This window comes from Paramormyrops kingsleyae, chromosome 20 (assembly GCF_048594095.1).
Source record: "Paramormyrops kingsleyae isolate MSU_618 chromosome 20, PKINGS_0.4, whole genome shotgun sequence".
Lineage (NCBI taxonomy): Eukaryota > Metazoa > Chordata > Actinopteri > Osteoglossiformes > Mormyridae > Paramormyrops > Paramormyrops kingsleyae.
In genome coordinates, this window is record NC_132816.1 from 17759002 (window position 1) to 17771687 (window position 12686).

The 12686-nt window shown below is 51.2% G+C and overlaps 1 protein-coding gene across 2 annotated transcripts in view; it reads left to right on the forward strand.

Moving 5' to 3' along the window:
• The window catches only part of dock1 (dedicator of cytokinesis 1), a 134102-nt gene that overhangs the window by 45882 nt on the left and 75534 nt on the right, over positions 1-12686 (forward strand). For both annotated transcript variants that reach the window (XM_023830845.2, XM_023830846.2), the window contains exons 23-27: positions 397-505; positions 4075-4145; positions 6588-6694; positions 9642-9769; positions 10885-10980. In XM_023830845.2, the coding sequence (XP_023686613.1) occupies positions 397-505; positions 4075-4145; positions 6588-6694; positions 9642-9769; positions 10885-10980 (511 nt within the window). The remainder of the gene's footprint in view (positions 1-396; positions 506-4074; positions 4146-6587; positions 6695-9641; positions 9770-10884; positions 10981-12686) is intronic.

The following is a 12686-nucleotide window of genomic DNA, read 5'->3' on the forward strand; positions in this document are numbered from 1 at the left end:
TCAGCTCGATCTGTGTGTGTTTTTTTTTTTTTCCCTTTTTTTTCCTTTTTTTTAAACCTCTGCTGTTTCTGAAGTTGGTCCATTAAGCAGAAGCTGGGTAGTTCTTTTTTACTGCATTATTTAAACATTATCTATAGCTGAGTTTGAGCCTATGATTACATACTTGTGTAAGGTTTTCCTATTCCTGTAAGCCCATTGTGATTCTGCCTGAGTATTGTACAGTGTGGTTCTTCTGTGCCGTGTGAAAACGGCCCGTGGGTTCCGGCGCTGGTACCAGTGCCATTTTGCTCGCTCTCTGATCGTCGCTGCGGCAAAGCCGATCTCCCGTGGCCTCACGGTGAGAACCACGGTGCCGTGTCGCATGCCATAAAGCCGATGTGTGTTTTCTCCCCGCAGGCTGTACGAGAACAAGGGAGAGGCCGACTTTGTGGAGTCCCTGCGCAGCCTCTTCACGTCCTTCAGCGACATGATGAGCGACGGCTCGGAGAGCATCGACACAGTCAAGGTGCGACGGTCTGCCGTCTTCATCACCGCCCCGGCCCAGTGAAGATGATGGACTTCACGTAGCGATGCCTTTATTTGTCCTGGGATGTTTGGTGATCTGTGACCTACTTAACCGCAAGGCGCCAAGATTAGCTTGGTCGCGATCTTGGTTGCCGCATTGTTTTCTCGACAGTGGTTAACCACACCTTTCCCTTTTAGTTCTCCTCTCTTTTTTTTCCTGCTGAACTTCCTCATTCTGTGTCCTCATCTGTTCCTTTCTCATTGTCTCTTCACCATGCAGCCTGGAAGGGAACTTCTGTGTTCTTCCTGTTTAGCTTCTTCTCAAAGAATCAAAGCCGCTTTCCTGTCCTGTGCTGTGCGTCCTTCTCCTGATCCTTCCTGCCTCCTCCAACTCCCTTCTACTCCTGATCTTGTCTGTGTCCCATTTGTTATTTATTAATTTTTTTTTAAGGTGGGCGGCATAGGAGGGGCTATAATTTATGTAGAGGAGCCAACCACATTGTTAGCCAATAACATGTTCTGTATTGGTGAGTGACAGGGGATGGGGAATGCTGCTGGCCAATCAGCTTTCAGCTCTGGCCAGTGTTCCTGTGGCCCTGCCCCTGTTCCTTGTTACCTTAATGTTTACGTCTTTCGCATCATTATCACCCCTCGGAAGGTTGGGCATAGGGCTCCGGGTTTCGGTTTAATTAGCAGACAGCTGCTATGCTATTTGGTTCATTATTAGCAGACCAGCGCGTGAAATCTGACCTTGTGGAATGGTTCTGGGAGACGGGCCTGGGTGCTGAGCCGGTCTCCTCCGCCGGAGACGTTAACCGGTGCCAAGGAAATGCTCCGCGTCCCATTGTGTCCCCTACAGCTGTCCCTCCCTCAGCAGGCTAGGCTTATGGTCGTGCAAATGGCACTCCGCGTTCCCTCCGTCCATCCGGCGGAGATCTGCTGGACAGCTGTCGGGGACAGTTGCTCCATAAATATTAATGGTGCAGAAAAGCAAACTTTCTGGGCTGAGGAGTCGAGCAGATGAAGTGCTGACGAGAGTAGATACTCGCACCCGGTAAATTAATTCATTTTGCCTCGCTGAACTCGTCCTGAGGTATCGAGTATAATCACCGGCAGGCAAATATTTGGGCCTGTGGGGTGTCTTGTGATGTGCCGGTGCCCTTCAAATCTCCCAAAGATCCACAAATTCATACGAAGTCTTAGTTCAATAGAAGCAGGACTGCTCCAGCCGTCCCTGGGAGTTATGGGCCAGATCGTGAGGCCTCACTTAACCAGCAGTTTGAAGGACAAGGAGTGAAGCCGCCATTATCTGACAAACAAGCTTCAACAGGATGGGATAAATGACTGTTGGGGAGCCGCTAGTGTTTTCAGGAAGGCTACACCGCACCGTTACCCTAGCGATAAACAATCCAGGGCAACCCCATCTGACCCTAACTTGAACAATCCAATAGCTGTACAAACAATTAAGGAAAGGACGTCTGAGTGCTGGAAGAGAGTGGCTATATTAACGGCTGATGTCGGACTGGAAACGAATTAACAGCTCATTAGGAAAACGTAACAAATCTAGTTTTGCAATTAAATAAATGCACTGCTTAATTAGGCCCAATCTATTGGGTTAAGATAGAGTGGGAGGCATCTGGGGTTTATTTTAGTGACGCCAAGGACTGCCGCGCGTGAGTCATGTTTCCTAAACGCAACATCCGACTCGTTTGACATTCCAGCCGCGTTAAGCCCAGGCTGCTAGGTGTGCATCTGGAAACACACGCCGTGCCCTCATGCGGCCTGGTCCCGCGAGGCAACGGGCCGCCGTCGTGTCCCATCTGGCGCCGGCGCTCCATCCCAGAGCCGCTCCTCCGGCGCATTGGGACTCCTGATAAACGCATTTCTGCCTGGAGGGCGGCCAGAAGTGTTAGTCTGGCAAAATTCAGGCGTCTGTGACCCCAAGGCTATGCCTGATGAATCAGGCCGGCGGACAGAGTGGAGCGCACGAACCGGCGTCATCCATTAAACTTGGACTCGGGGGTGTCGTGGCTTGCTTGCGACAAAAGTGTCTCCACATTAAACCCAAAGCAGAAGCGTTCCCTGTTAAAAAGGCAAAAATGGCAGCCGTCTCCCATGTTACTTAACACCCCAGGCCTGAACTTTGGATGATTTGTGGCTCCTTATAATCCAGAGTGGGAGTAAAGGTTGTTCTTTCTGTGACCCGCTCTTCTCTGCTGGCTCACTGTGCACAAGCCCTCCTTGACCCTCTGCGCTCCTTGACCCCCTGCGCTGGTTCGGTGCTGGTCTCTGCGGTGCCCTGGCTCTCGATTGATCGGCTGTCATCGGTAGCACAAGCACTCTAAACATCACCCTCTAACGGGGGAGGCGGTTTCAAACAGTAAATGATTGACACTGACGAAAGCCAGATGCCATTTTTCTGACACTTGCTGTAATTAACCCTCATGGAGTGTCAGGAACCACATACCCTGCAGTTGTTATAGTTCTGGGATTTAATCCTTAATATTTAATAACAAAGTGTAAAGTCAAAGCCCTTCTCCGGAAATGGCTGTCGCTGTGGATTGCGGCTTTCTGAGAAACACTGCGCTGCCTGAAATCTGACGATGCTACTGATATTCACCGATCTCCAGTGTCTCTCCTTGCAGCAGACTAATAGACGTGTCAAGTCACTGCATTGTGTCAGCTGGCACCAAATAGCACATTTCTTCTCCGCGTGGCCCTGGCTCCAGGCACAGAGTAATTAATCGTCATTATTAATGGTTTTAATCAGCCGGGCAGACTGCTGATGTGCTGCTGATTTCATCTCCCTCTGGGTGCAGCCGTTGGTGGGATACGTAGCAGCGTCCTGCTGCAAGTGTGGATCACCGTGCACTTCTGAGGCGCAGTTCATTATCGCCTTGCCACCGATCAGCCTGATTACTTTAATGTTGTGTTTTAAAGTGTGTATTTAGTGTTTGTTGGTCATATGTCCTTTATATTGTGGTGCCATATTAAAGACCCCCTTTTCTATCCCTGAACTGACCTTCAGAAGTTGCTGACTCCGTGGTCACTATTAATTGTCGTTCATTGTTCAACCGCGGAAGGCTGGTTCTGGAACACTTTTGATTAAACCTCATTCTAGAAACTGCTCTCCATAGCACTGCTGCATTGACTGTAGCTTCTCAGTTGATTTTTTAACCCACTGTATTTCTTGAAAGCTTCTCTTTTTAAGGAATAAAAACGGGAAAAATTAGGGGCTTCGCCTGAGCCTAATAAGAGCTGGAGGTGTGTGAAATGGAACTAAGATAGACGTGCAGTCAGATCCAGGAGACCCAAATGACTGAATGGGCTTCAAACCCGGACATTTGATTGTATTCCGTATGTAGGCTGGCTCTGTTAAAGAGGAGCGTGTGATGTCACATCCTGTTTGGATGAAGTCGTTTCCTGCTCTTGTTTACATTACATTAATTATGGTTAGAAATACTCAATGTGGACCATTGCTTTTTTTTGTGCTGGATGGTACCTTTTCATCTTCAGTGGGCTGCAGCTGTTCTTCTGTGATTCAGATCTCTCTCTCTCTCTCCCCTCCAGAATGCTGCCCTGAAGTACGTTCCCACCATCGTCAATGACGTCAAACTGGTTTTCGATCCGAAGGAGCTCAGGTGATATCTTTGTTTCTCTGTTTTTGCGCCTGTCATCCCTCGATCTGTGCGACGCTGTTCCTTAGTAGCGTTTTCCCTCTGAGTAACCGTAAGGCTGTCACTATTAATTGTCGTTCATTGTTGTTGTTAATTGCCAACCCCCACCTGCGTCAGTCTTGAAAAGGCCTGACGCGCGTGTTAGGCCCCGCGGAAGGTTCTGGAACACTGATTAAACCTCATTCTAGAAACGGCTCTCTGTAGATGCGGTTAATATAAAACTAGGTGCAGTGCTTAAAAGGAAGGGGTGGAAGCCCCTCTTTAACATTTTGGGGGGGTGGTAAATTAGCCTATTGAATGAAAATGAACGGCTGCTTGACTCTTAGGTTGTGCTCCTTGAAAGTCATTACCATGTGCCTCTAGCGCTGGTAAACAGCCGATATGACCACGTCTTCCCGTGGAGCGCCTGCTGGTTAATTACCGCGGTTGTCTCATTCGGAGACCTTTATAGTTCAGTCTCCCGGATCAGGGATTGGCCGAAAGCTATTGGGTTGCCTTGGAAACCCGATGAAGCTGCCCCACAAATGTGTCTCATCTGCTCGTTAATTTTCTTTGACATGAATATGATTATCGTGCAATTACATTTGCTTTGTAATTACAGTAGATTACGTTTCAGATCATAGACGTGTCTGTTAAGTCGTGGGTTGCTCGTGATTACTTCAGTGGCCCTGCCGGTTTGAAAACCATGTAGATTATAAATTCTTGGTAATTCCCAAATAATTGCGTTTGTCTCCCTTACACGCACTTGTCTTTCTGCTTTGTTTGCCACATTTTATTAATTCGGATAGATTTGTTCCAGTTTTAGTGGTAGTAATGAGCGCCGTCATTTTGAGGGTGATGAGTTTGTTGACCGCGCCGTTTCTTCAGCGCCGCTTAAAGGATGCCGGCTTCGCGGGCTCATCTGCATGTTTCCGTTTCCCAAAACTGATCTCATGGGGTTGGGGGGGGTTTGTTTCTGCCAGTCAGTCTGGCTGACTTTCGGATTCATTTCTGTGCCAGTTTGTAAGCGGTTTTGGAATATGCCCAGCGCTTCATGCAGCAATGCGCATCACATCCTGGAATCTTTCTGACAAAGTTCGTTGAGCTTTTGTAAGGTTTACGAGTCCCGAATGCAAAAGATTTGAATTTGTGTAAGGATGTGCAAGGCCTGCAATGACTTAAAAGTGGCTTCTATAGAAAGGCAGATGCATAAAGGTAACAGGTTACCCATGTGAGTAGTTTTCAATATTTTTTTGTTTGTTTATGCCGCTAATTGGCGCATCAACAAAGCAATTTCGTCCATCAGATATCCCTGTTGAGAACCCGTCATCTCCGTAATCATGGAGAAGCCTCAGTTTAAGTGGAATGAGGTGAATTTTAGCTGCTTTATGCTGGATGTTGTGCTGGATGTGCCTCGATTGTGATCCGTGCAGCGTGATGGGCCAAGCTCAGGCAGAGAGTAGCTCGTACCCCACAGCCCCTCTCTGCACTGGGAGGAGGAGAGGGGGAGGGAAAATGGAATATTTTTTGGGAGTAAGGCATGGCAGAACTTCCGTGCGACGGTTCAGAGCTGTCAGCGAGAATGCTGCACATACCAGCAGTGACCAGAGGGGGGAGTAGTGTCTGTCCGGTGGGAAGCAGCGGGGGGGGAAGCCCTATGCGGTACTGTGGGGGGGGAAGCCCTATGCGGTACTGTGGGGGGGGGGGGGGGGGGTGGGGAGTATAAACTGGCTACTTTTTCTTTATTTTAGCATTTTTTTTTGTTTGAGTTAGCAGGGTCAGCCAGTCCCTAGAGCGATTAGGGGTTAAGGTCCTTGCTCTGCATCCCAACGGTGACATCACTCAGCTGACCCCGGGATTCGCACCGGCAACCTTCCGATGGCAAACCGCTGAGCCTCGCACCGCCCCCGCCATCCACTTTCTCCGTGCCCTCCTGTGTGATGAGGACGTCCAGTGCTGATGGAGGCCTGATTCCTCAGTCTCAGCTTCCCTGGGGGGGGGGGGGGTCGGGTCACATGGTACGCTGGTACATTTCTGACCGCATCTGCCGTGGACTCGCAGGCCGGAAGGTCGGAACAGGCAGCCACTGGCGTCGTCGGGGACCTCGTCCTCTTACGAGACACCTTCAGCCCCCCCCCCCCCGCCCGAGCGGGGAAATGCCGCGATCTGCCGACACACAGCTTTGCCCTCGATTCTGAAGCTGTATTTGCGTTTTGTTTTTGCGTTATGTGTTTGTAAGACATGGCTGCACACACGTGTTTGGAACACGGATGGGTGATCACACCGCTCCCTATGAAGTGTCTGTCAGCCCAGAGCAGTGCGTCGTGTGGGATGTTCTGGGGGGGGGCTGGGGTGGGGGGCTGTTAGGATGCTGCTCTCGTCTTCCTGGGACTCACATCCTTTCTCTCTCTCCCCCTGCTACATCAGCAAGCTGTTCATTGAGTTCATCCTCAAAGTTCCTCTGGGTCGCCTGGTCAAGGAGAAGCTGTACTGCATGATCGACATCGTCCACAGTGACCTCTTCACTCAGCATGGTAAGATTACCCCCCCGTCCTTCATTCCTGGGATGTGCGTGTCAGAGGTCAGGTGACTGAGCTGCCATGGCAACGTGATGGTCATCGCTTAGGAAGGCTGCTGTGTAAGTGTGTCTCAGCAGTCCCATGTAATTTACACTCGGTGTAATTCTGCAGTGGTTGGGGGGGTGGGGAGGGGGGCGGTTGTGGATGGGGGGGATGTTGTTAAGAATGGTCTCCTAAAGGTATGTTTCTGTTTGAGGGACCTTTGTTCCTGCGTTTAGTGGAGCAGTAAGGTTGCTCCTTTCCATGATTGAGTTTGTCACGTCAGTCACAGTAGAGCTGTGAAGGAGAGCGGCTTTGCCGTGGGCTCTGGACCTTCCTGTCCCTTTCAGGCAGCTCAGCTTCACTCCTCACGTGTGCGAGAGAGCAGTAACTGTCAGTCGACCTGAAAGCTCACATTTGAGGCTCGTGGGAGTTTTATTTACACAAAAATGTTCTGAGGGCAGGACGAAAAGTGATTGGTTCAGAGAGATCATCAATCTGACTCGAGGAGGTGGGTCCAAGCAACTAGAGGAGGTGGGGTCAGATATCTGATTGGTTGGTCCCACCTCCTCCAGTTGCTCGGACCCACCTCCTGTACGATCTGATTGGTTCAGTCAGTTTTCGTTCTGGCCTCCAAACGTTTTTGTGTAAGTAAAACTCCCACGAGCATGAAGTTGGCGAGAGCCACGTTGGAGCTGGTGGACGACTCGGTCCACAGCAGACATTTGCATTTAATTGGCAGACACTTGCTAAAGCAACGTACCTGTCAGGCAAATTAGTCTACCACGTAACCAAGATAATGTAGCGTGCTAGCCGGCTGTAGAGTGAGTTTTGGGCCTGATTGACAGAGGCTCATCGTAATAATACAGACGCATTCAGGCAGGACTGGCATCGGCTCTCTAAGTTTTAGGATGTTTTTTGTGTGTTCTGTCATTGATTTATTAAGAATAAGGAAATTAACAATTGATTTATTGACAATAAGTTTGTCCCCATTGGTGGGCTTCTGCATTACCTGCACACCGATCATTAAAGATTGATTCAGCAGTTTTAATTGCACTTCCTCCTCTAGCTGCTTGATGAGCGTCCTGGCGCCCGTTGTCGGCGCCGGGGGGGGGGTGGCTTGAGGCTCCCTATAACCGTCGATATTCGCTGCCTTCACAAGCTCTCAGCCAATGCTTTGCTCAACAGGATTCTGTGTTGGACCTGCTTGGTCTCTGAAATCCAAGTCCCACAAACTTAAGAAATACTAATGAGGCAGAGTATTAATTTGTGAACTTCTGTATGAGCAGCTCTGAGGTTCTGCATAGGGAATATGTGCATCTAAGAAAAAACAACCGTGGTCAGGTTGAACGGTCTCGGTGAATCTTTTAACCTGTATGACGTTTCTGGAGTTAGACGTCTGCCAGTCGAACTGAGCCGTGAATCGACCGTTGCCCTGGGTGAGGCACATCAGGTGTGGGTTTCTCCCCAGGGAAGAGCTCATATGATTCTGATTCCGTGACCCTGTCTATGTTTATCGCCATAAGGCCTTTTTCATTGCACTATGCCCCCCCCCCCTCCACCCCAGCTGTTCCAGATGTGAGCCTTTTCACTCGGCAGGCCTAAGGAGAAATGTGACTCGAATCTCAGAGCATGTGATGCCCAGAGTGGCTTCCAGCTTAATGTGCATCTTTCACGTGAGATAATCATCTTTTGCTCTAATGCTATTTTCAGATAATAAAATCAATCAATAGTGTGTAGCTCTAGTGTGTCCAAGTTTCCCCTTTTTTGGCATTTATAATAATATACTGCAGAATTAGGACCTGCTTGTGGGGTGTAAGGATATCATGCAGACCAAATCTATGAAGCTTTGAATTATTTACAGACTTTTTTTTTTCCATATAACCTTTCAATTCCAAGACTCTGCAGGAGCAGCCTGGATAATTTCAGCGGAGAGTAAGTGCAGGCTGGCAAACTGGAAGAAAGATTTCATTTTTTCCCTCTTTTGGTTTGACAGTCACTTTCTGTGTTTTTTTGTTTCGTGACATTCCGCTGGTGGGGTTGCTGCGTCGCGTGTCGGTGGGGAGGCTCCCTCTCGTATCACAATGTACCAAACAGATCTGTGTTTTCTTCCAGTTGGGGTTGAGAGATGGAAGCATCTTTGCATAATTTGCTCTCTTAGTGCTTAGAGAGCTTTCAGGGCAGCGGCAGACCAGCCCGGCAGTCTCTGGCTTTGCTGGGGGGGGGGGGCAGGGCTGCCCCCCGCCCTCCAGGTTGTGTCCTTTAGGTGGGGTGATGTTGATCTCCATCGGGGGGGGGGGAGCTTCTCCGACTCGCTCTCCTCCGCGGCCCACGTTCAGGCATACGGTTGGGGGTAACTCGTGGTGCCCACGCTAATATAACCCCCCCCCCCCACGGTGAGATATACAGCCAAGTGTGGCCGCCGCTTCCCCTGCTGAGCCATATTGATGGTCACTTCCCTGGCCTTCGGCTCCCTGTGGGTTTAATGAAAGCGCGGTAATATGCCGTTGGCTGCAGTGGGCTCTCTGTTATTACTTTCCTGCCTAACCCACCCCCCCACCCCACCCCATACTCATCCCGTCTATAACGACTGCAGTGATTTCAGTGTCCTCTCTGCTGCTCTTGCTTGAATATTAGGCTAATTATCTAGACACAGCCAGGGGGCTCATTTTGGGAAGATCCCAGATGAGGATTAATGATACGTGGATGCACTGGTTCTGCGTCTGCTGCGTGGCCCAGTTCCCCGTGGGGTCGAGTCCCGCTCTGTCCTCTCTCAATCTTCCGCTGTGTTCTTTTGGCTTTTTGCCACTGAGCGCCTGCTCGCCGACTCCTAGAAGTTGGGGAGTGACTTCCTGTGGAATTTCACTGGGAATATTCCGCGGCGGCGGTGCCATTAAGCCTTTTGTTCCCCCCCCGGTCGCAGATTGCCGTGAGATCCTGCTCCCCCTCGTGACCGAGCAGCTGAAGTTCCACTTGGAGGAGCGGGAGGAGTTCGAGGCTTGCTGTCAGCTCCTCAGCAACATCCTGGAGGTGCTCAACAGGAAGGATGTGGTAAGTGCACGCTCCCCCCCCCCCCCCCCCCACCACCACCACCACCTCCAACAGCTCATCAAAGCTTTCATTAACGAATTAAAGGCACTTAGCCTTGGATATTTGACGTCTCTGATTGGCTAAGCTCCAGCTGGACACTGTGTGATCTGGGCTCTAATGTCAACGTCGTGTCCCCCGGATCTGATGAAATCCCACCCCCTCCGTGTCCCGCTAATGGCCTCTCCGCTTTACGGCCAGCCCAGCCCCACCCTCTCGCTCGCTTGCTCTCAAACTGCACCGTGTAGATCCCCTCCGTGCCAATTTCTTGGCTGGGGAGGATCCTGGGGAGGTTTCTGTGCCGCCAGTCGCTCCCTCGCCGTGGAATCTGTCTGCCCTTCTGTGCCGTTAACAGATGCTGTTCTGGGTGCTTAAAAATACAGCGTGTGGTGCCATTTTTCTGAAGTGTCTGTGGATCATTAAGCCGTTTGGTGACACTGTACGCTGTGATTCCCAATTCTGTGTGGGGAACTGCGTTGCGTTTGAGTTTTTTTTCTTTTTGTGTCTTTTACAGGTATTTACATAAATGTTTTTATCAGACGCTTTTATCCAAAGCGCCATACATTTGAGAAGACAGGGTCAGCCAATCCCTGGAGCTGCTACTTAAGGGCCATACTCAAGGTCCTACTTTGATGGTTTCTTGCTGAATAGCTATGCAGCTCTTTAAAGAAACACCTTGCTATCCCGACTCGGGGCCTGCATCACGAAAGTAGGATTTCATGCTAAGCCGTGTTAACTTGTCGGAATTAAGGTACCCCAGTTTAAATAGACTTTATCTTTTGTTCACGTACGTTTGGCCCAGGCTACCTTAAATCCAACGTTATCATGGCTTAGCATGAAATCCTGCTTCATGATTCACGCCCCTGGGTACATGTTAGGACAGTGTTGCGTAACGTAATCATCACACGTGTCCTTGTGATGTAGACAAGTGTGGCAGTTAGGGCACGTACCCAGAAGGGGGAGGTTTAGGAGGACGGGGGACTGGGAGACGCACACTGGCAGGTCTGTGACGGCCTTTTCTGAGCGGCTAAGCAGGCCTGCCCTCATGACGATGTCGTTGTCGTCCCCGTATCCCACAGGGCCCCTCGCAGTGGCACATTCAGATCATCACCGAGAAGCTCCTGCGCACAGTCAACAGGACGGTCATCTGTATGGGTCGCGAGTCCCAGCTCATCGTAAGTGCCGGGGGGGGAGTGGGGGGAGCACATGGCTTTTAGGGACGCCCTCTGTCAGCCCTGATTATTGGACCCTGTCTCGCTGCTGTAGTCCAATCCTCTCCCACCTTGTATAAAGTCTGATTGGTCACCTGAGCGTGCGCTTCTCCCATGATGTGTAAATTTTCCACGTCCGCTCCATGCAATCGGCCAGAACCGCTTCATCTGGAGTCTGATCGCAATTAATGCGCCGGTCGCTCCCTCCGTAAGTTTGCCGTCACGTTGAGTCCCTCGTGAGCGGCTACAGTGAACAGAGACCTGTTTTGCCTCCTGCAGCCGCCGCGTCGTGCTTTAGTTGTGTGTCACAGGGTTTGTGTGGAGCGGAGGATGTCACTGCACTCTTCCCTCTACTTCCTATGTGAACCTTTTCAGCTTTATAATGTGGGGGGGCTGCTTTGCTGGATTCATGTGCCTGCCACTCTTATTTTGCCACTACATGCCATGCTCAGGTTTGGGGGGTGGACCCCCTGACCTTCTCCTCCCCCCCCATTCCTGGCCCTGATCTGTGGTGGGGGAGTGACAGGATCATTTAAATAAGGTGCCACATTTTTCCCATCTCTGGCACATCGAGGATCCAGCGCTTAATTAAGTTTCTGTGTCTCGTGTCACGCGGCCGGAGTGACCCGTACTCTGTGGCCCCGGTCAGACCTCCTCTGCACGGTGGCCGCACTGTCCCTTCGGGGGTCCCTTCCCGTGTCCTGCCTCTGTGAAAGCGCTCCGTCTGGGCCGGCCCCTTGTCACTGGATGATCTGTGAGGCCATGGTTGGACTTTTAAAGGAACTCCGACGCAGTTAGGATGCGGGCGGGGGGCACGGCGTAAGCGGCCCTGATGATGAGGGGGCTCCACGCTCAGCGCCCCCCACCCCAGGCCCCCGCTGCCGCCACCACATACCAGCCACTGATTGAGATTTATGCACTGACTGCTGTCCAACTCCCCTGCCCCCCCCTTTGGCTGGCGTGAGGAATTCCGATGCGGAGTTGCTGTCGGTGTTCACGTCATCAGCACCCCGCTTCATACACTTTCCATCACCCCCACCCTCCAATTAGGCCCGGTCAGCTTCGCCGGTCTTGTGTCAGTGAGACAGAGAGACTTAGGCATGGACGTATATGGGGTGCTGATCCCAGCTGCAGAGGTGTTTTGTTTTAATGTCCCCTGCCTCCCCTTAACTGTGGTTTGGACAAGAACCCAGAATCTGCAGTAGTTCTGCCCCCGCACCCCCTCCCCCCACCCACATGTTTGTGGAGGCGGAGTTCTGTCACTGCTCATTTGGTGTGTGTGCAGCGGCAGCCCTTTAAGCCCCACCTTGACAGCAAGCCGATATTTATCATTAATCCCCCCCCCCAAAAAAAAATCTTATTGCCGCATCCATTCTGCCTCCCCCCCAAACCTGATTAGCATGCTGTACTGCAGATGTCCCTGTGCTGAATCCCTTCCCCCACCCCCACTCTGGGCCAGGTTAATGGCAGTGGTGTGTGTGTGGCGGAGGGGGGGGGGAGCCGTGTGATTCCCCTGCTTCCCTTTTATCTTGCACATCTGTTGCCTTTCACCTGCCTGCTTTGCTGGGGGTGTGGTTCTGGAGCCTCTGTGTCCTGAATGACACGTGGCAGTGATGGGATGCTCATGTCAGGCGGGGCGGGGGCTCTCGTCGGGGCGGGGGCGCTGGCCG